This window comes from Natrix helvetica (genome assembly GCF_964273705.1).
Source record: "Natrix helvetica genome assembly, chromosome: 5".
Taxonomy (NCBI): domain Eukaryota; kingdom Metazoa; phylum Chordata; class Lepidosauria; order Squamata; family Natricidae; genus Natrix; species Natrix helvetica.
In genome coordinates this window covers 39,158,823-39,182,775 of record NC_138551.1, presented here as the reverse complement: position 1 = coordinate 39,182,775, position 23,953 = coordinate 39,158,823, and the positions used below count along the sequence as shown (strand labels likewise).

At 35.1% G+C, this 23,953-nt stretch overlaps 1 protein-coding gene across 1 annotated transcript; it reads left to right on the top strand.

Annotated features, from left to right (window-relative positions):
- Positions 1–4,596: 4,596 nt before the first annotated feature.
- TRIM42 (tripartite motif containing 42) lies at positions 4,597–15,578 on the top strand (the record flags this gene model as incomplete). Its single annotated transcript, XM_081954049.1, has 5 exons — positions 4,597–4,934; positions 6,062–6,738; positions 9,060–9,871; positions 12,861–13,091; positions 15,498–15,578. 5 exons carry the CDS (start codon positions 4,597–4,599, stop codon positions 15,576–15,578), a joined length of 2,139 nt encoding a protein of 712 aa, XP_081810175.1.
- Between the last annotated feature and the right edge of the window lie 8,375 nt (positions 15,579–23,953).

Genomic DNA, 23,953 nt, shown 5'->3' with positions numbered 1-23,953 from the left:
TTCTTTTAATAATATGTTACTCTGTTCATTTAACATTTTAAGAGCCTTTTCCTGATTGCACAGTTGTTTTCCCAATGTAAATCAGTCAGTTATGTATCCTTATTTAGAACTGCAAGTATTACTGTGGTTTTTTAAAAAAGAGATATGAGAAGAAAGTGATAGCACATCCTAGCATAATTGAATATTTTATGTATGTGTGTGTGTGATGTTTGTATGCATGTATAGTTTCAAGTCTTTTCCAACTTTTCTTCTTGCTTTTAAGTTAAAATATACATCTTTATTTGTGTGTGTTTATTTAATTTAAATCATTTGTATAATTTCCCATATTGAAACCAAATTGGACAGCTTACAACTCAACCATGAAAGCAACATCTAAAGCCAAAAACCAAAAGCAATAAGACCAAAACCAGAAAACCTAATGCCACAGCCACACATTCTTGATACAACTACCATGTACTCCTCCAGCTCTGAACTCACCCTATCCCAGTCCCTGGGGGGAAAGCCAGATTTTGAGCCCTGTCCAGGAGGTTAAGGGGGAGGGCTGTTTTCCCAGGGTGATGATATGGCAATGGTTAAGAGAAGTGATCTACAACATTCCTACCCTATTTGCTCCAGTATGAGAGGCAGCTATCCTCATATGATCCTATGTAATGTTCATTATAAAATTATAATCAACATCCTAAATTGCACCTAGAAGAAAACTGAGAGGTGATGCAGCTATATTAAGGGGGAAAACTAGGAGCACCCAACACAGCACTCCATGTATTACTGCATTCTTAACCAGTTGTAACTACTGAGTGATCTTCAAAGGCAATCCCATGTAGGCAGATCATGGTACTCCAAAAGGAAAGTGAGCAACAGTGAGCAAGGCTTCCTGGTCCACAAAAAGATCCACAGAAGGAATCAGTGCCCCTAGCCACACCTGACACTTAATCATTGAGCAGTAGTTGTGAGTGTATGAAGACTCCCAAAATGCACACCAGCTCTGCCGGGGGAAGTGACACCCCATGCAGAGTTAAAGATGGCATGGGGACCCTGATGAACCAAAATCCCAAAGGTACTCCTTCTTGCTAGTGTTGAGTCAAAGTTGGTTCCTCCCTCTCATAGCCTCCTGGTGCTCTATCAGCACTGTGGCAATATCACCTGCCCCGCCAGGAGTGGAGCTGATGGCAATCTAAATAAATGCTTCTACAAATCCTTCAAGAAACCCTTGGAAATCAGACAGTATTAAAAGTTTTTCAGAATTAAATGTTTCAAAAGCTGCTTTGGAAAACATTGAAGTTGACACCTCTTTGACTCATAAAGTTGACTCATGAAGTTGACACCTCTTTGACTATTAACTTTAAATATTAGATCATGCATATATTGTGACACAGGAGAAAAGAAAGTACATTTCTAAAAATAAGATGTATAACATGTCTTTTTAAGGGTATCTTAAAGCAGAAATTCAAATACGAAGCAAAGTACTGGAGAAAATTACAAATTACAAAATATAAAGACTTGCAAAAAGGAATAGAATGACTGTCACAAAAGAAATGAAAGAATGGCACCAATAAGTAATGGGTGCTTTGGGTGCAATCCCAAAACATATGGAGCAACAGTTGAGCACCACTGGCATTGATAAAATCATCATCCATCAATTGTAAAAGGCTTGACTTGGAACAGCTTACATACTGTAATAATACCTTTAGCACCATTAAACAAAAACATTTTCTCGTTCCAGGTCTTTGGAAAGGACTCAACAGAGATAAAAATGCCAAATCCAGTCTAAACATCAGGTTGATTATGTGATCAATTATAATAATATATTGGAAATAACTAGAAGGCACACTGCAGAGAACAAGTATAAGACTTTTATTCATTTTGCTGTTTATTTGAATATTACTACCGAAGTTATGGTAATAAAGGGTAAGACTTCGTGTACTAAATCATTTTATATTGATTGAGCTGCAGTTTAATGTCAACAAAATGAGAGACAGCCTCATGTTGCAGTTACTTGAGATGAGTGATCCTATGCACTGGTGTACAGAATATTAAGGAGGACTTCCAGTACAGGTGCCTCTTTCATAATCTTTCCTTGTTTGTTTGTTTGTTTGTTTTCTTGGTAGAAAGCACTTCCTTGATTTTTTTCTGGTAGCTTCCCAGCTCAAAAGGAGTTGTATTCCATATATTTTGCAAAAGACATGCAAAAGCTTAAAGCCTCTTATTCCCTTGCACTATGATTGAATGATCTTCTCTTTCTTTCCACCTTTTCCAGCATTGGGGCTTTTTTTGAGAGCTAGGTCATTCCATGATGTGTCCAAAGTTAGGTAACTTCAACCTGGTCATTTGTGTCTCATGTGAGAACTTATTTTTAATGTTTATTTAATGACCATTGGTTTATCTTCTTGACCGTCCATAGGATTTTCAGGAGTCTTTCCCAACACCAAAGTTGAACAGTATCAATATTCTTCCTATACTGCTTCTTGTAAAATCCAACTTTCAGTTCCACAGAGTATCACAAGGAATATATTCTAGGATACAAATGCTAGGATACCAGTCTGTAAAGTTGCAGTCCCCAACAAAAGAAATAGGCTATGAGTGGTATAGGCTAGATTTCCTGTTCAGGAGAGAACCAAAGTCCTAGCAATATTCTAAATGCAAAATTAAATCTAGCATACATGATATTACATGTGATATTTACATGATATTACTTTTCCAGCAGTTACCACCATAGACTTTAATAGTGCGGAAAACCTAATAACCTTTGATACAATGATCAGAGATTCTCCAAACCAAATAATTGTCTTTCTCAATAATCTGATATAAAATATATCAATAGTTTTCCCCTAATTTAAGATATATAAAATATAATATACAACAATATATTAACCAGCTTTATATGTGACCCATTTTTATTGCCGTGAGTTAAATTCTGGGGAACATTTGTAGCATTGAACAGTAGAGACATGATGGATATTAAGATTGTTAACTAAACAGGTTACATTTTAGAATTAATTGAATGTTGAAATTTTAAAAGACTCCTTTTTTTCTTTTGTACTATATTTGAAAAAGGACGCAACTCTATTTAGACACAAGTATATGGTTTTCAATTATATTTATTGAGAATGATTTTATGCTTGTGTTTCTAATTTCCTAATTTTGTGTGTACTTCATAAATTGCAACAGAATGGAACCCTGATATCGTGAAAAATTGTGGTGTTACAGCAATACATGTAAACTAACCATCTGGTTTTAGTTATAACCCAAAACATTTTAGCAGAATCTTCTCCAATGTGTGAATTCTCCATAATATTTTATTTTAAAAGTCCTCAGTGTACAATAGCATGTTCTGATTTCTGAGATAATCTCTATCAAGAACAATGAAATCCATTAAAAAATCATTAAAGAACTGTCAGAACAATAGTACAAGGCGGCACGTGTATGCAAGAGCTGTCGGATAACGACTCAGTTGTGGAAAGGAGGGGGCATGGACATAAGTCTGCTTTGATTCTGTTTGGTGTAAGATGGTGTAGGTGGAATTTCTTCATGCTTTCTCCAGCCAGCATCAGTGCTGAAGTCCAAACATCTTAAAATCATCCAGGTTGAAAAACCTTGCTCTATAAAGTACATTTCTGACTACCTTGAACTGCTGACATAGGGTAACGGTAAATACCAACCCTTGATTTAATATTTCAGGAACAGTTAAAGAAAACAGAAATGTTAAGCAGCTGAAGTTCAGGTGACTTTTCATCTATACTTGTCGTGGGAGGACATTGGAAAGAATGCAAGAGTGGATTGTGAAGATAGTATATGTGATATTGTACAGAATTATTTATCATGACAGCATATGGAAAATCAAGTAGATTGACCTTTGAGGTATAGACCAACCCCCTTCTCAGACAAGAAACATACCATTTCAGACAACTTGTTGTTCAGTCTCTTTTTAAAAACTTCCAGTATTGAAGTGTCCAATACTTCTGGTGGCAAGTTGTTCCACTGATTAATTTATCTAACTATTAGGAAATTTCTCCTTCAGTTCTAGATTGCTTCTTTCTTTGATTAGTTCCCATCCATTGCTTCTTGTCCTGCTTTCAGGTGCTTTGGAGAATAGATTGGCCCCTCTTCTTTGTGGCAACCACTTTGATATTGGAACACTACTATTGTGTTACTCCTAGTCCTTCTTTTCATTAAACCACATCTGCCCAATTCCAGCAAGTTCTTTATATGTTTTAGTTTGCACTTCCCTAAGTATCCTTTCTCGTTTTCTCGAACATTTCTTGTTCAATTTATCCATAATATCAGACTAATACAAAAATAAGTGTTTGGTCATTGTGACATACTTTGTGATGTAACAAATATGCTATTTTCATCTACCTTCTCCCCCTCCCCTCAAAAAAAAAAATCCCCAGTGTCTTCATTGGTAAAACCCATTGTGATGTCATTATTCCTTCCTAAGTGATCAAAAAGAAATTTTCACAACTCCAGGGGAAAATAAGGCCTAAGGTAGCAAACAAAGAACAAAAACAAGATAGTAGAGGAGAGAAGGGGGAGAGAAGGAGAAAGAACAATATTATTTTTTTCAAGATTATGACCAGCAGAATCCCTGCATGTTGCATGACTTGTCCTTGCTGCCCAGGGTGTAACTGCTGCAAAAAATACCTAAAAATATGCGGCCCAAAACAATCCAGCCTATGGTGGCGGTTTATGTTTACGGATGAACGGAACTGTGATTGTTGCTACTGCCCACATGAGGATGACACCACCTGCCAGTGCTGTCACTGCGCGTTCTCAGAAAGCCCCAATTGTCGCTGGTGCTGCTGCTCCTGTGCTAATAATAGAAACTGCAAGTGCTTGTGCTGTACCGAAGAGAATAATGAATGTCAGTGCTATGAAAGTAGGTGTTGCACTTTTCCGTATTTGCCATACAGACGTGGAGCGAAATTACGAAAAAGGTAAGAGCAGTCAAATGTTGCTGCTTTGGGGAACCTTGCCCAAACCACATTGATCCATTACCCTGAGTGTGTGTGTGTGTGTGTGTGTCTGTGTGTAACTGGTGCTCTTAAAGATCAAATGTGGAATTATTATTAGGCTAGTTCAGATCATAAAGCAGCAAGTCTCTTCAAAATAGTTTATCAAATTCTACAGCATTAGATTGTGAGAATTCTGTAATTTCTCTTAGAATATCCCCTTGTGAATTTTTAAATAGACCCTAAAAGTGGTTTGTAAATATTAAAAAGTACTGCAATCGCTACCCTTAAGCATACTACTTAAAAGGCTATAAATTGCAGGTGGAAGATGTAAAATGCAAATTTTGAAAAAAACTACTAGGTGAAGGAGTAAACAAAAAGTTAAATCCCAACTGAATGGAAATACTAATTGTTCCCTTCTTCTGGAAAGGAATAACTATGGAACCTAAACCTATAACTCACAACATTTTAAATGCAATTGCAGTATTTTATATATTTGGAACACAAACATAATTAACTATTTAAAAATATTCACATCCATGTAACACAGGATGGGAAGAAATGAGAAGCACTTTAGTTTTCTGTTTGGATATCTCTTTCCAATTCATCTAATATTTTTATGATGTGGTATTCTGATCATTTACCATTATCTACAAAATTTTGGCAACTGTTACAGATTTGAAAAACTCAAGATAATCTAAAAAGGCTTGGGAGTTCTCAGAAATGTAACAAGCCATTAAAAGGAAGGTGGGAGATTTGTAGCCCTTCAGAAGTTGCTCAATTATTATTACCTTAGGTAGCACAGCTAATGGTTGCTGGGATACTGGGAATTGGGATGCTGGGAATTGCAATTCAGAAATATCTACAGGTCTACATATTCCCTGCTTTTGCATTCTAAATCTATTTCAACAGAAAGAGTTTAAAGGGTACGAAGGACTTCAATCTCATGCCATCAATTTTTTAGCCTATTGATTTTCCCCAAAGTTTCTAACCCTGTTTGTGATTCTATAATTGTAGAATTATTATTTTAAGTTTGATAATTATAAAAATTAATGACATCCTTGGATATAACTCCAAGGTTTCTGTATTGGTTTTACTTTCAGACTCAGAAGCCGAGGGCCAAGTGATACATCTGTCATTACATTGGACAAAGAACCTTCTGGACATGCTTTTATTGACCAGCTTGTATGCCCATTGTGCCAACGAATGTTTCTCCGCCCATTTATGTTGCCTTGCAATCATTGCATTTGTGATAAATGTATCATGCAGAGCAGACTGAATGCTGAAATTACAGAGAGTTTCTACATCATCACATGTCCAATCTGCAACAAAGCACATTGCCTACCATTTTCTAAGAAAATGTATCTGAGGATTAATTATTTAAGGGCGCGATTGGCTAGAAAGTATATGCGCCGATACGGTTTCCTAAGATGGAGGTTTGACAAAAGCTATGTCCCAATCTATTGCCAGATTTGCGATGAGCACAAGGCGGAGAAGAGATGCTTGACGTGTCAGCTGAACTATTGCAATTTTTGCCTGAGAAATTATCACCAAGATATTTCTTCCTTAAATCATGCCTATGCTAGAATTAGTGATGACATATGGGAAGACAAAAACTGCTTAATCCATGGTGAAACAGCGCTTTCGAAGTACTGCCTTGAAGATCACGAACTACTATGTGAATATTGTGCTGACGCTCAACATAACGATCATAACAAAGTTTCTTTATCAGTAGCATGTACAAAAATGTCAGCTATGTTATTTACAACTATTGCAAAGTTTAAAAAAGGTTCCTATTTAAATTATATTCTTTCTGCTTGTTATTTTCTTAGTTGCTATGCTATATCTAATCGATGTAAATGCTAAACCCATCAGAGATTTCTCTAAGATTAAAAGTTTTCTAAGTTCCTAAATAAGTGGATTTTGATCAATGGAAAATAAACGGTCTTGCTCAGTGGTTCTCAACCTGTGGCCCACCGACTCCTGGGGTGTGTGTGTAATGTTGTCATGGGATCTGCAAAGGCATGGAAAAAGTGTTATGATTTAAATCTTGAGTTGAGTCCTGGAGGTTCGTGGCCATGGTCCGTGGCCACAAACAGTATTTAAAGGGGGTCCATGGTGAAGAAAAGATTGAGAACCACTGGTCTAGCTTATAGCTCTCTAGTGGCCTTGCAATATCTGGCTTCAGCAACATAGATAATACATGAAGCTTATAGTCTGCTTTTGGGAAAGTTATTATTAATCTAATCTTAATATATTTTGGAGTTGGATGCTTAGCACAACATACAGTATGTCTGATAAAGAAACATATAGAAATATGATTTCTGAAAGGCCCTTTATGGTTGCTTTTGAATTTCTTATATTAACATGCTATTTTTTTTCAGATGTCCCAGGATAGTTGTTATTCTTCCATAATTAGCTGGAAAGCACATATAGGCATTCGTTACTAAACATAATTATAAAACTAAAAGCAAAAATGCTCAAATGCATTGTCACAGTGCAAATCCTGCCTTTCATAGTTGCACTTCAATGGCAGATAGAAAGAAGAAATGTGCTGGTTGCAATGTGACTGCAAGGCTCATGTTTTGTTACACTTCCTTTGGCTGAACCACCTTAGGAGTGATGAAGTCATATACACACACACACTCAGGCATGTATATAGGCACATACATATACAGACCTACCATTAACATAGTTTTCTCTGCCTCACACAAACGTCTAACTTTCTTCCTCTCTTTTCACAGTCAAAACATACTTTTCCCATCCACTCAAAACTCTATTTAAAAAAAAATGTCTTGACCCTTATCTTACATTGTTCAAACCTTATAGAACAACAGGAAGCAATCAAATATACGGACCTACCATTAACATAGTTTTCTCTGCCTCACACAAATGTCTAGCTTTCTTCCTCTCTTTTCACAGTCAAAACATGTTTTCCCATCTACTCAAAACTCTATTTTTTAAAAAATCTCTTGACCCTTATCTTACATTGTTCAAACCTTATAGAACAATAGGAAGCAATCAAATCTATGCTTTGGGAAGGGGAAGTATTGCTTCTAGTGAAGCAGAACAGTTTTGATGAGGGTATAGCCATACCATGCTCTTGAGTCTGTTTTGATTTCTGAACTTTTTGGCATAAAGGAGTAAAGTCTCAAAGCCTAGCCCATTACCTATTGCCCTTTACAGATTATTAGGCATATGGCAGGTTCAGCAATTCTAATGATCACAGAGTTAGGCTTGACTGCTAAGGCAGTCAGACATTATAGAGCCATGGAAATTAAATGTGTAAAATTTCAATTAATTACAGTTTAATGTAAACCAAGTAGAAATGCTTCTGTGTTCATTTATGAGCTGCACATAGTTTGACAAAATGCTAGGTATAATTATTACTTTTTCAAAGTGTGTAAATACTGCTGCGAATAACAAATTGATGCAATGTTGCTATATAAAATTACATAATTAAAATTATTTAAGGTAAGATGCTGTTTGCTCCACCCCCCATGGAATAAGATTCAAAGACCATCTTTTTGATTTACTGGCAAATGATGGTTTCAGGAACAAAAATGGCCTGTTGAATTTCTCCAAGCTACCTGAAACTGAGAGAGAAAAAAAAACATTTTCTGGGGAATTGGGCTCACTACTAAGTAATGACAGATACATAAATTCTTGCTTTTTCTAACAAATAAAAATAATCTCACAGGAAATGGAGGTTAGCAAACTGCAAAGCAACTTTGCTTTAGAATAAGGAAAAGAATTATTAAAGAAACTTATTTTCAGAAAAATACGTATTCTTAAAATTTTCACAACAGTTTAGTTAATTATTGATCAATCCAAATCTTAATCTGAAGCTTGCTTTTTTCTCGAGGCAGAATGAATAAATTTATAGAAGGATAATTTACAATTTTTAATATAGTACCATCACATCATAAATTTTCTGGAACTGAACAATATTAAACTTTCAAATATATGTAACTTGGAGTGGAAACTCATCTCTAAAATTGGTTAGCCTGTGTCTAGTCTAATATTAATCTTGTGATTAAGTCTTGTGAACAAGAATGGTATTCTTCAAAATAATCAATTGTGATCATTATCTTGATTGTTCTATTGCAGTCCGTTATGTAATTGATAATGACCTGATGGAAGTCCTTGTATTAAAAAACAATTTTAAATCTTACAAAGAAACCAAAAGGAAAGAGATTAGGAATGGTTTTATGAGATTACGGATGATAATTCAAGATCGTGAAAAAGAACTGATGGAGGCAGTAGAAAACCTTGAACTTCAGAAACAAAAGGCACTTTTTGAATTTGCAAGCCATGCAACAAGGAAAATTGATCAAATGGACAGCCTCATGCAATATTCTAAGGAAGCTTTAAAAGAACAGAGCCCTATTGCATTCCTGCAATCTGCTTGGAGCTTAATAAAGGAAGTAGAAGATATTATTGCAAGTCTTTATCAGCCCAACCCATACCTTAAGGAAGATCCAATAAAGCATCTTAAAGTCAACTTTGAGGAGCTTGCTGAAAACCTAGTAAGCATTTTCCCATCAATCCGCAATAAATTACGATATGAACAAATGAACAAAAGTCCTTATCCTTGTGGTTCTGATGTCATGATTCCAAGGAGTGTTTCAAGTGCACACATTTCAAATCCACTAGGACTGAACAGAAGTTACTCCTTATCATCATTTCATTCACTAACTGATCAAACCTTTAGGAACAATGAATTGCATATTAGACCAAGGTCATCACCACCAACAGAGATGAAAGGGAATCAATTGTATTCTATTTGGAATGCCTCATCAGATACTTCAAGAGATATAAGAAACTATCCCAGTTACAATCCAGATGTACAGGAAGAATATTCTTCACCTCCTGGTCTTGTTGTTATTTACCAAACTCTTGTCTACCCAACTATTGCTAAGGTATGATTTTTATTCTCTGACGTTGCAATCTTTATCAGCATTCACACTTTCTGTAAATGCAAAGAATACTGGATAATAGAAATGTGCAGTTAATGGAATTGTATATCTTTATCAGTTCTGCATATAGTTGCATACTTTTTGTTTCAAATAATTTCCAAGTGATTTTTAAAAAAGGAAAAATTGCAGTTTATTTTGTATGGATTTTTATGTACTTTCCTATGTAACTGAAGAATAATCTAAAATATCTTTCTTGTGGCTTTGCACTATTGATCAACATATGAATGGAAACATGTTGTTGAGCTTTGGATCCAAAGTTATTATATCATCAATGAAAAGCTTCTTTCACAATTGGTCATAGGCTAGCATACTTTACAATTCCTCATTTTTCTTTATCAAAAACCTTGGCTTTTCATCTGATGATACTGTTTTTAATTTCAGCTTCTTTCCAATGATCTCACTCATCTACAATTTAAAATAAGAGTCCTGAACTGACCTATTTAAAGAGACTGGGTGGGTGAATTGGAGTAGATTTGATATATCTGCCTTCACAGTTTTCCATCCAGATTATCAGAAGGGTATAATATGCTGTAAAATTGAAATTTTAGTCTTGTTTCTCTACCACCACCCCTTCATGTAAATCTGTTGACTGTTCCTTGCTCATGTTAAGAGGATTTTATCTGTGACTAATATCGGTGCTATTTGAAATAATATTTGTTTTTAAAAAATCTTTGGTAGTATGTTTATTTTGATAGTTGGTATTGATTCTTTCACATTTCTAGAACTGTTTTACTTCTCTCCATATTTTATGATTATTTTAAAGTATACCTTTATTGCTACCTGTTAATACCATCCCAGATATTTCTCTGAGTCTTTTGTGATCTACCAACCAGACTTTTTCTACACAAAGTCTGGTTGGTAGATCACAATTTGAATTGTATATTTTTATTATATGTTTGTTACTTTAATTTTGTATCCATAATATTCATCAAACTTCTAATTATTTTTACTGTCTTATTTAAATCAGTTGTTGCATTGTTCCACTGACTGAGTACTTGTTTTTTCTGATTTTATTCTTCTTTACTTTCAACTTCTGATCATAGTTGTCAAAAAAAAAAAACAACCTAGAAGTTGGCCTATAAAGTGAAATTTTATTGATAGCTTTTTTTGGGGGGGGGGAACTGAGTTAGCTTAATTTTTATGAGCCGAGTTTACATGCTAATTGTTTCTATATCGCTCTAATTTTACTTTTTTTCTGTTCTTATTATTGTTAGCCTTTTCTCCTTTATAGGTTGAGTGAGTATCTTTATTTTGGTCATTCATCCAAATAATATATCATTCAGGGATAATATTACAAACATCCTGTTATGATAGTGGTCAAATCTAGATAATATAAGAAATGGGAAAAATGTAAATCACTAGTATAAATTATAAAATTGTGACATCAATACCATTAAAATGGTAAGAATAGGATTATAAAGATAATACAATATACCTTATTGATTTACCAGTTGACATATCATATCAGAGCCTGAGCATCCATATATTTATTTACATGTGTTCTCTGTTGGGCAGTCCTGACTACAAACCTAACAGTTTGAGATACTGTGGAAAGTTAGATAAACGAGGGGCAACCAGCAGAAGATGAATATTCCCGTAGAACTAGTAATAAAGGAGGACATGTGTTATGGTTTATCTGACTACCATGCTACAAGGACAGTGCTGCGTTTTAAAAGGAATTTTCCTGTATTTCCTCTGCAAATCTGCAATGAGTTCACAGAACTGAACCAGGGGCCTCCAATCTGCCAATTTTAAGACTTGTGGACTTTAGCTCCCAAAATTCTTTAGCCAGGCATGAGTTGAAGTCCACAAGTCTTGAAGTTTCCAAGTTTGGAGAATCATGAACTAGGATAAAGTTAGAGCCTTTCTAAATTTGAGAACTGGGATGTGTTACAGATTAGAATCTCAAGTGTGGTTATTTATAAATATATCCTGTAATAGAACAACAGCTCCATATTGATGTTCTATGTCTTAAATCTTTTCTTTTAAATTAATTTAATTCAATCTGACCTCTGTGGCAAGATAGTATAGCATGCTGCTATGCTGATGATAACCAATTATACAACTCTATAAAGCAGGGCAAGCTAATGCTCAATGCTCTTCAGGTGTTGGCTCAGTGCCTGGCGGCTGTAAGAACCTGGATAGGGAGAAACAGCTGCATCTCAACCCTAACAAGACAGGTGGCTTTTGCCCCCCTCACCACCACCCTCTGCAATGGTCAGCAAAGTTGACATTCCTGACTCAGATTTGCCATGTAGCTGTGTTCCTACATCTGCCTGACAATGACATTTTTGCTTCCCATTGCAGGTGATGTATTTATTCATCCTTATTCCAGTAAGAAGGAAGCTATTTTAAAAAAATATTTTAAGACCAAGTTGAATTTTTGAATAATAAAATGGAAGACTTTTAAAAATACAAATGTACTGAAAGTTCTGGTTATTGTAATTACCGGTATTAAAGAACATATACTTTCCTTCTTTATTTTATTTGAGCCATGTGGGGGAAGTAGGTCTAAAACCACTGTATCTGGTGAGAGGTAAAACTAGAGCTTACCTGAAATGTTCTGCTACATTTATGACAGTAAAAAATATAGCCTAGCCTTTCCAAATGGATGCCCATCATATGAATTGGACTTAATTCCCTGTTATTGTGACATTTTGGCTGGTATGGAACTTCAATTAGTTTTTAGAAGGTGGAAGATTATTAAGTTTAAAATCCATGGGACTGGTACTAAAATGCTACTCAGAATTACAAATGCCTGTACTGTGGACATTAAATATATATAATTAAATTGAGGTTGTGGGTTGCAGGTTTCTGTTTTTTTTATTCTGCAAACATTTATAACTCAAATATGAAATGCTAGCAGCCTTACTTACTAGTTTGCTAGAGAAACACAAAAGTATTTTCAGTGCACTTTCTTTGCACTCCACAGCTTTATTGGACCTGTCCAACAGAAGAAGTAGATAGCTTTGAAGTTGCTTATTATGAACTATTTGATGAAGAGGCAGCTGAAAGTTTAATCCTGCCACAACTCATAGGAGTACTTACTGGAATTGTACAACAGAATCTGGAAATACATAATCTGTCCCCTAATACAGAGTATCTCTTTAAAGTTCGAGCTGTCAATGAGAGGGGCCCGGGAGAATGGAGTGAAGCCTGTAAGGTACAATCTTGTGTGTTTAATTTCTGAGTAAATCAAATTCATATAGACAAATGCATTATCATGATTTTAGATAAGTAGCTTACATTTATTCATAGTTTATTCAAATGAATTGAATTGAATAGAGTTTAATTCAAATGTTCCTTGCATTCTTTTGCTTTTTATTATTTGTTTTTGTTTGTTTGTTTACTATATAACAATTCCCTGGTTTGGCATGGTTTCAAAATGTTAAATAAACATTTTTATAATATTCCATTTCATACATCAAAGGTAACAAGGACAGCATTTAAAATGTTTCATTTTTGTACGACACATTTATATGTCTGACAGTTTTGATGTTTCATTTTTCCTCCACTGTTTTTTACTTTATAACTATTCAAATGAAAATTCCATAAAGAATACATATTAAGATTTAACTTAATACAACAATTTTCCTAATAAAGATTTTTTTTTAGACATAGACCATTAGAAACAATTCAAGAATTCATAATGAATAGAGCAAGCTGTCTCTTAAATCCTTAGAGCAGAGCGCATTCTTCTAAAATGAACCTTGAATATTGTTTTGGAATATTTATTCACATGCCTCCAAATTTGAAATCATTCTGAGGTGTCTGTTTAGTATTTTTAATTCCCACTCCTTGTTTTGCTTCAACATTTGCCACATTATTTGATCTTTAAAAAAGTTAAAATCTTTAAAATGTATTGATTTTTAACATTTCTTCAGCAACAGTGTTAAATAATCTTCATATTTATTTGGTTGTTGTTGTGCTAAAAGGGGGAAAATGATGAAATATTGAACATGTCCTTTCAAGGTGGTAGAATTCCAACTCTACATTTTACCAGCAATACATTGAATTGATAGCCGTTTAATTATTTGTAATGAGTGGGGGAAGACTTTTACTAAACAGATGCAGGGCAGAGATGGGCTCACATCTGTAGCCCGGAAGAGACATTAATTAATGTCTGTTTTCAAGTTGCTTTTTTAGTTTATTTGCATTCTTATAGTTTTCCTTACATATAATGGATAGAAATGTTTATTTGTCCAAATACTTTAGCTTAGAAAATAAAAAGAATCAATAAAGTATTTGTCTGGTTGGGGAAAGAGAGGAGGAGAAATACACACAGGAACTATAATACAGTGGCACATTTCCAAAGGATGCATTGATTCTTCTCATTGAATAAGGTTTACTTGGACATATGTTGGAAGAGAACTTTGTTAGCTTATGAGAGTCAAATATTTAATTTATTAATTTTAAGCAGTGGCTAACTGCAGTTAGACTCCAGATAGTTTATAAGAAAACCAAGAATGGTTTGTAGAAGGGCCTTTATTATAACATTTCATGAGCTGCAGCTCACTTCATCAGAACCACAGAATGGGAAGGCAGATTGGTTGTAAAGATATAGGTTACATGTGAGTCAGAATACACCTAATGTATCAGTTAACAATTGTGATATGTTACAAACTTGTTGCATTTTGAGGCCTTTTGAGGTTACCTGTAATTTGAAACTTTTTGGTGTATTTGACTTCAGCAATCTCTCAGTCATTTCTTTCCAAAATGGTTACCTTGAGGTCTATAACAGGGTTCTTAGGGAATTTGAAATGGTCTTATATTACTTTGTCCTTGATTTGAGTCTTGATGTTAAACATGTGTCTATAAATTCTTTCTTTCCCTTTCCTCTGAACTTATCCCAGTTTTAAGCAAGCCTAAACCATATGCCTGATCTACCCCTAATCTTCGTGGTGAAGTATATGTTGCTACATGATGAAATTCCTCAGATTTTTTTGTACATTATTGTACATATTCATGAAATTGCAGCTTTATAGAACCAGGGTTAAAAGTAGTTAAATAGGTATCTTCCTCTAAAGGAAAGGTGTGACTACATATGTCTGGACAGACATACCAGTTAATCAATGCTTTGTTTGATGAGACCAAATGTGCAACAGGCTCAAATAAGAGGATATAAAAAAACTTGTTAGCAGCTGATAGTTAAAATTACAATAAAATCATGTTGACAAATGAAATCCTGCAACTGAACTATTTCATCTTTTTCTTGAAATTAAAGGCTTCATCTCAAGGATTTTCATTGTCCCAAATAATTAGAGGAGGAAAATATAATGGAAGATCCATTATTTAGAGATATTCATTTTCAGCCTTGGACAAACCTTAGTTTTAGTAATAACTCCAGTGCAAAGTATATCATGATTTATTTGAACATATTTCTTAAAAATGTTAATGTGTTTATTTATTTAAAAACATCTTACTGGTTTTTTAAAATAGTTTTTTTTTAAAAAATATCTTGTTTATACATGCCAATACCTTTATTCCTGTTTACTCTCTTGAGACATCTGTTATGTACCTGTTGATTTCTACAGTTGATTGACAATCATATTTCTGCTTTCTATTGTAGGTGATGACTCCAGATCTGCGTGGCAAAGCCAAAGCCAGATGGGGGTTGCTGAGAAATGTTCAATCTGCTTTCCGCAGATAATCCTGAACTACAGATCTACAAATCGTTTTAAGGAGGAAGCTGAAAGTAAGCTATCAGATAGAATCACATATTTTTTCTTTTCTTCATTCTTTTTAAATTAAATTTGTGAGCCAAAAACATTCCTTCCAAAATAAAGAGGTTCATAAAATAAAATTTCAGCTCTTGTATTTTATTTTTTTACCAATTTTTCATTGAAGATAGTTTAAAAATTACGTTGTTTAAGAAATAAATGATTAAATAAATTCTGTGGTGTACCAAAACTTCAAAGGCACATAATAGATATGTTTTCATACAGAAATGAAGAGCTCACTCTTTATCTTGCCAATCCAGAGCCTTGGTTCATGTTTCATTTTAATTGGATGTTAGAAATTACCTTCTGGATAAAATACTTGAAGGGTCCCCTATTATAGATTGTGCCTGAAATTTGTAAGAATTTTAAATGCTGTTTTCACTTCATTTACTTACCCGTTGGTCTTTAGCAGAATGCTGCTACAAAACTCATTGCCATCTGTACATTGTGTACATGATAGGCAGTATATAGATAAATATATAATAAAAAGTTTGGCAACTTGTAACAAAAAATCAGCAATTAAGTGGAATTCAGTCCCATGTAAGTGTCCAAATAAGCATTCATTTATTGATTTCAATTTTTCCAAGCATCAGAGTCTTCTCCACTGACTCTTGCATTTGTATTATGTGTCAAAGTATTGAAGCATTAGTTTCACCATTACTGCTTCCAGTAAATAGTTTGATTTTACTTTATCTAATCTAGAATCATTATTTCTTCTTGTGGACCATGGAATACTTAGCAATTTGCTTGAGCACCATCTCTCAAAGGCCTTTTTTTCCTGCAGCCTTTCTTACAATCCAGCTTTCAGAGCCATATGTTGCAACTGGTGAAAGCATGGCATTATTATTTATTTTATTTATTTTCTTCGAATTTCTAGACCGCCCCCTCTCCCGAAAAGGACTCGGGGCGGTGTACAGTCCACACAACAAACAATAAGTATCAAATACAAATATAAATACAGGCATTGATAATACATTGTTGTCTGCTCCTTGTGCTTGCATGCCAAGAATATTAAACCAATAGCAAACTGGGAGCCAGTGTAACTGTTTTTTCAAAACATGACTTAGCAATAACCAAATGCACCACAATGGAGCCTTGCCACCATCTTAGCATCTTTCTTACCAGGCATAAGAGTCACCTTATATATAGGACATTATATGGATGGAAATTTGAGGATACTAATAGATGAGTTAATAAATCTGAACTATTCATATCAAACTTCTTTTTTTTCTAGTAAAGAGATTCTATTAACTGACTCATTAAGCTTTCCTAACATATCTCCAAACGGCTTGGATCAACTCACATAAATCCTAGGCAGCAGAATCATGCAAATTAGGCAAAGTTGCCCCAATTCCTATTTTGGCATCGCTATCAACCTAAAAATGTAAATCAAGACAAAGTCATGAGCCTTTCTCAAATAGCTAGTCAAAAAATTGCAGGGATAGACTTCCACAAATACAAAAATAGATCTAAACAGCTGATGAAACTATTGGAAAGAATTCCAGTGCCCTCTGAAATGCCCTATATATACTGAAATCAAGGCTTAAACCATTGTCTGTGTGTCTCCCTCCACCCATGCAATTAGCCATTCTCTTCTGAGCAAATGTGTTGTTTTCTCCTTTCTCTCCTTTTGACAATGGATAGATCTGCTACTACACTATTTGCGTGTGACTGTGGGAGAACTGACTCTCAAATAGGGCACCAAATTCTGCAGCACAATCAGCCATCACTTAATAAAACTTGCTTTAAAAATGATTTCTTTATTTGCTTAAGAACATGTTAGCATAGCAGTTGAAACTGATGTAAATTAATACTAGCAAACTATGGGCCTTTTGTTTTCTGTCAAATTCAGCAGCTCACTTTCATCTTCATTTTATCAGTGGCCCTAAGGATGCTTGTCAAACCCTTATCTTATTCTCACCTGTTTGCTAATTCATTTCACTGTTTGTCCTTCGTTTGCTAACTTAACATTTGATTGACTTAATCACTTTAATTCCTCTTTGTTGCCATTTATAAACTCTGAGTTATTAGGGAAACATACCTTTCCTTGACACTTGGTAAATAAAGAAGTTCTCTCAGGAGCCCGGGAAATATATTTATTTAAATTTATAAATAAGCATTAAGGGAGAAAGTCTAAAGCCATATTCTCCATTCCTTTGGAGACCTGGTACTTAGGAGCATTAGGAAGGCAAAGGGTTTCTTTGTATGCCCACTGAGTGTAGCCCTGTCTGCTCTGGGAACCTTTAACAAAGCCAGCTATAATAGATGCTTGAACAGAGTTGTGCTTTCCTGAGTATAGGAATGGTGGTGGTGGTGAAAGACATAAGCAACATAAGAGAGTCCACATTCACCAATTCTATTGCTTTGTTCTCCAAGAGTGTGTTATAAGTTAAGGGACAGTTGAGTTATCCTCCTTCCATTCCATGCCAGTTCACATTTATTCACTCAAGAATCCCTCATGTTCTTTTTTGAAATTAATATGAGAATTCTTTTTTTTTTAAGTACGTAAATGTACAAATAAATATTTTTGAACTTTTGAACCAAGAACTATACTAGTAGATTTAAGCAAATGTAAATCTGATAAAAAATATTAGCACAAGGATTATGGCTTCTTATGGGAATCTACAAAATACAACTTTTGCTAGTGAAGATGAGTAGATTAAAGTAATAACAAGAGCAGAATTATGCTCACAAGCCTTATACCCTTGGGCTTCTTCTGTTGAGAACCCAGTCTATTCAGTGTATAGATCAGGAAAGGTTTTTAAAGTGCAGCAACTGAACACGTTTGATGCATCTCAGTATAGATTTTCCAAACATCAGATAGTAAAAAAATAATAATCAGATTTTCAAATTTAGTCAGTGCTAATTTTATACAAAACTTCAAAATTTATTCATTAAAAAGGATGAAAAGAACTTCGGATTTTAAAAATTGGTATGAGAAAGAAAGTGGCAGATGTGTCCTTCCTTAACCCTAATCAAGCACTAATTGATGTGCTAAGAGTGGATGATCAAAAGCAGCTCTCATCATTCCATGTCAACCCATTGGGATCCCTGCCTATTAGCATAGTTTATGAATCCATCCACTGAGCTCTCAGGAATTTAAGCAGCCTCATCCTTCTGGTTTTGTGGCATTGGTATTCAGAAGAAAACACATCTTTTCATATTAGCCTGCCTTCACTTCAGCTGTCCCATCTCCATTCCAGCTTGCCTTTCTCCTTAAAAAAAGTATTAAATCCCTTACAAACCATTCAGCAACTGTCTTCTGCGACCACAGCTAAATCCCATGGTGATTGGTTGTCTGCAGCCCAATTTATTGCACTCCTTTCCTCAATAAACAGTCAAGGCAAAGCATGGAACAATTTTTCTTATCTATTGCCAGCCGCTCCATTTCAGTGGAGGTGGATGTGCAGCTTCATAGCTGGCGCATATGCTTTTTTTAATGCGTGTCTGAAAATGAAATTTTAGCTGTTTATAAATAAATAAAACCCACAGTAAGATATTTGCATAATTACTTTTCAAGGTAATGAGTGAGACAAGAGGCCAAAACATAGACACTAAATATCTTCCAAGCAGGCTGCACCGCTAAATAAACACGCAGCTCATGTAAGCACTGAGCTGTAGGGCAGACAGAGTTGCACATAATTTATTTAGGGAACAATGTGCAATCTTTTTGAGTCAGATGCCATACCAAAGGGAACACATGAAAGACATATAGGTAATTGAATATTAGATGAAACATTATTGTAATTCAAAAATGTTTGTCCCTGGAATCTCTCTTGCCAGCCTCATCATTAAAGAGTTTTGCATACAACAGAGGTGTTTATAGTATCGGACATTATCCAAAGATGTTAGATTATTGGCCTGACTAAAAGGCAAGGATGAAATGATCGCAGCACATCTTTTACATTGAAACAATAACTGGCATGAACTTTCTGTAAAACAATTTCCTTTAGCCTGGACTCACTGGATTTAGTTAGCTTTCTTTGTAATTATTTATCATGACTGAATTCCTCTCTCTCCTATTTGTTTGGCTATAATTTCACTGTGATTATGTGTTCAGCATCAATTCAGAAAAAGCAAATATATTTTACCCACTTCTCCCTCCCAAAATTATACCAGTTAAAGCTTGTATATAATTACATTTAAGGTATGAAGAGACAGTACAATTGATTCTGATTCATTCTACATGAATCACTTTTACATTGACCTTATTAAACTATGGTTGAAGTATTAAATGGATTTAGGAGCTGGCTTTTGAATATAAATGCCCATCATCTGGTAGAGAGAATACATAAATTCTCTCATAAATTCTACATAAATTCCTATGTGAAGATAGGAAACATTTTTTTTATTTTTAGTTATTTTCGATCTAATAAAAAATAACAAAATAAGCAACAAAAATGTGGCAGTATTATGTATTTTACTAAATTTTGCTAAAGGAACTGAAGCGTATGTAGACATACAGTATGTGCAGTTGCACTGTAAATAGATCACTGGGTTGATTCAAATAACTGTGCATTCCTTTGACACAGGAATTCTCCATTCCTTCAGTGTTTGAGCTTCTTAAACCATCACCTTCTGTTATATCAAAATTTGTAACCCAGGGAAAGGAAAGCAGGATATTTGTCTTCCATCTATGATTTAACAGACAGAAATTGTAGCATCTGAAAAGGCCTTGCAGAGTGAAATTCACTGTAGCTTGGCTTTTAGTTTGATCAGTATAAAATAGCTACTTAGCAGTAGGAAAACTTTTAAAGTAGAAATAATGCTGATAAAGCCAGATAAATCAACTAGGGTTGCCCTCTTCTTTTCTACTCCTCTCCTATTCTTTGTCTTTCTGATATCCCTTTCCCTGTGGTATATTTCCCCATCTAGATGGCTATCAGAGGAAAACAAGATTATCATAGTTTTATCATAGATATAAAACAATCTGTTGAAAGTTTAGGTCAAGCTTCAGTCTATTTCTAGATCTAGTACAAATATAAGATTGATTGCCATAATGCATATTATCATTAATTTCCCATAGGTATATGCTTAGAAAGCAATGTAAGTGTGCTTTTGCAGGAGAATTATAAGGCAGTAAGTGCATTTGTCAAAGAATAAGAGGAACTTTCCACAAAACTTTTCTTAAAAGGCTAGGATGTACAATATGTGCTCTAGGCTATCGTCAGTTTTGGCCATAAATGTTATTCCCTAGACAAGTTTAAGATACCGTGACTTAGAGGGATGGAAAATATTAACAAGCACACTTTTCTTTTTGAAAAACTGAAGATATGAATATCAGATCTGTGGCAGGGAAAGTATCTCTTGCAAAAATAGTGTACGTGGTACATGTGGAGCTCTTGAAAACATTTCATGTGTACAAATACTAGGCATTCCAGTCCATTCCAGAATTCAATATTATTTTTCATCAGAACTCAAACTGTAAGTACACAAACCTATATGCAGATATAGAGTATACAGTAGGCAGTAGAACAGGAAATTATGAGCATGATCCATTTGCTCCAGGAGCTACACTGGTACAAATACCAGTGTACCATACTCATAGGCCTTGTTATCCAAAGAACCACCTGTCTTCTGTGGCTTCTCTCATTCTATATGAACAGGCTGCTAAAGGAGCTGGCATGCTCAAGGCCCCATCTATTAAGCAGTGTCTCCTGATGGTGCCTAAATCGTATGCTTTCTTTTTCATAGTGCCTCATCTTTTCCCTCAAAGTACACCTGTTCCACACTCTAGCCATTTTTAAAATAGCCCTGCCTCTTTATACAGAAAGGTAAAGCACAATCATGCTTGTAAGACTGTTCTTATATTTTATATCATAAAGCATAATTCTAAATTGATATGGAGCTGGTTTTCTAATGTGGTCTTGTATGGCTGACATTTATTATTGCTTTTATTTTTTGTCACTCCAAGTTGTTGTATAGCTGGGCTGCCTATACATTTCTTAATAAAATAATTAATAAAATGAATTCTCTTGTTACTATTTAAGTTCCAAGAAAGCATCTGCCAAACACTTTTACTTCCATGAGTGGCTCACTAAGCATATATGCAGATAAGCCAAATACACCCACACCAAGTTAAATTGAATTTATATTTAACTAAACTTAAATATCAAAGTGCACACACATATAGGCAAAACAACCAGCTACAAAATATTTTTCCTTGCTATTCTGTTGTCTTCTAAGGTTATTTTTATGAGCAGTGCTACAACAGTACAATGATTATATCATTTTGCCTTATAAATAGAAACTTTCTGGTTGCAATATAGAGAAAAGTCTTATTTTTATTATTATAGAAACAGAAATGTAAAATTGTACTTGTCAGTTCTTTAAGTGGTCTTGGCCTTCATATATAGCAAGTTCTTCCCAAAAATGTAGGATGTCATAATGTAAAGCAATAGCATTTAGATTTAGTTTCATAGTGCTTTACAGCACTCTCTGGGTGGTTTACAAATGTCAGCACATTGCCCCAAAAATCTGGGTCCTCATTTACCGACCTCGGAAGGATGGAAAGCTAAGTCAACCTTAAATCGGTCAGTGTTGTGGCTCAGCCGGTGCCGGTGCCGCTGCCACCAGACTCCGAGAGTGATAGTCCCTACGAGTCAGCTCCAGAGGAGATGGGCGATCCTGGACAGGATTCGGAGGCTGAGCAGGGATCCGAGAGTCTGGTCGGCCACCAGGAGGCACCAGAGGCATGGAGCAGCGGTGAGAGCCAGAGGAGGAGGACTCCCAATGCCATGCCTTGGAGCAGCGGGGAAGAGTCACGTGACAGTGACTCAGGACTCAGCAGGGAGTTTCTAGACGCCCGTTACCGGCGCGCCCACAGGCGCAAGGAGCATGGGCGTAATTATAGGCGGTAAAGAGCTCTCAGGTGCTGTTTGGGCGGCGCCCTTTTTAGGTTATAAAAGGGTTGACTCTGGAGACGCCCTTCGCAGCAGTCAACAAAAGACTTATGCCAGAAGCTCTAGTCTGGGATCCTGGCAAGCTGGATAGCTGCTTTTGTGTTCTGTTCCTGTGAGTTTTGTCTTGGTGGCTTGCTGCCACGGAACCTCTTGTCTGTTCGTGTAATAAACCTTGTTCCCTTGTACTGTTCCGGAGTGTGTGTGCTGTGTGGGCAACGGAGGAAGGGGGGTCAGAACAGGTCAGGATCAAACATTTGGCTGTGGGCAGAATTTACCTGCAATGTTATATTCTAACCACTGTGCCACCATGGCTCCTGTATCAATGTAGTATAAATACGAATCCAACCATTGTGGCATTTTGCAGTTGGTTTATTGTGATTTTGGCAATAATGATGTGGTTCAAGTGGTGCACCGAATGTTTTGGGATTGTAACCAGGGTACTTATTATTATTGCTACTGCCTTTGCCTTTTTTTGCCACAGTGATTGTATTTGCAGATGTTTTTATCTGTGTTATTTTATCTTTTATTCATCTGTCTTCCAGTACTGCAATATATTTCTCCTTTTTAAATAAATGTAGCTTTATTATTTTCCAGTTACTTGAGGCAGAAAGATGACTGGAAAAATAATGGAATGAATGAATGAATGAATGAATGAATGAATGAATGAATGAATGAATGGGAGAGGGAAGAAAATAAAGAGAGAGAGAGAGACAGACAGACAGAGAGACAGAAAGAAAGAAAGAAAGAAAGAAAGAAAGAAAGAAAGAAAGAAAGAAAAAAAGAAAGATGAATGTCTTAAGCATGACATCATTAACATATTCTCCCTCTTTTTAGAAAATGTATCAAATCCTGAATGGGGCCATCTTTTCAGAATAACAGCATGGAACTTTTACTGCTCTTTAATAGTATGGCAAGGAGCTATAAATGTGTGCTAAGTGGCTTTACTAATTGAAATGTTTCTCATTGAACTATTTGTTTAATTACTTTGTTTACATGCAAAAAAGCATATTTGCAACAGCTCACAGAAAGATTTGTTTATTAGATGTGCTATTTTTAAAGAAAACTTCAACAAATTCAAATAAAGCATTGAAAATGATCTAAAATAACAAAATTGATATTATAATAAAATAGTCTGTACAATGCAACATTGGTATTCAGATTAGTATAATAAAAAGCAACCACAGTAATAAGACTGGCCTCACTGCATCCATTAGTTGAAGTATTTCAGAGAAGAGATGCTTTGCTATCTGCTTTCTCATTCTGAAAAAGAGATCTACTGAATCAGGCAAAAGGTTCATTTCATGCAACATTCTGGGCAATTAACAAAATAATGTTCTCTTATGGGTCTGTTTTTAAACATAACCCCCAGAACACAAAGAGGTGTAGGTGGTTGAACCCAAAAG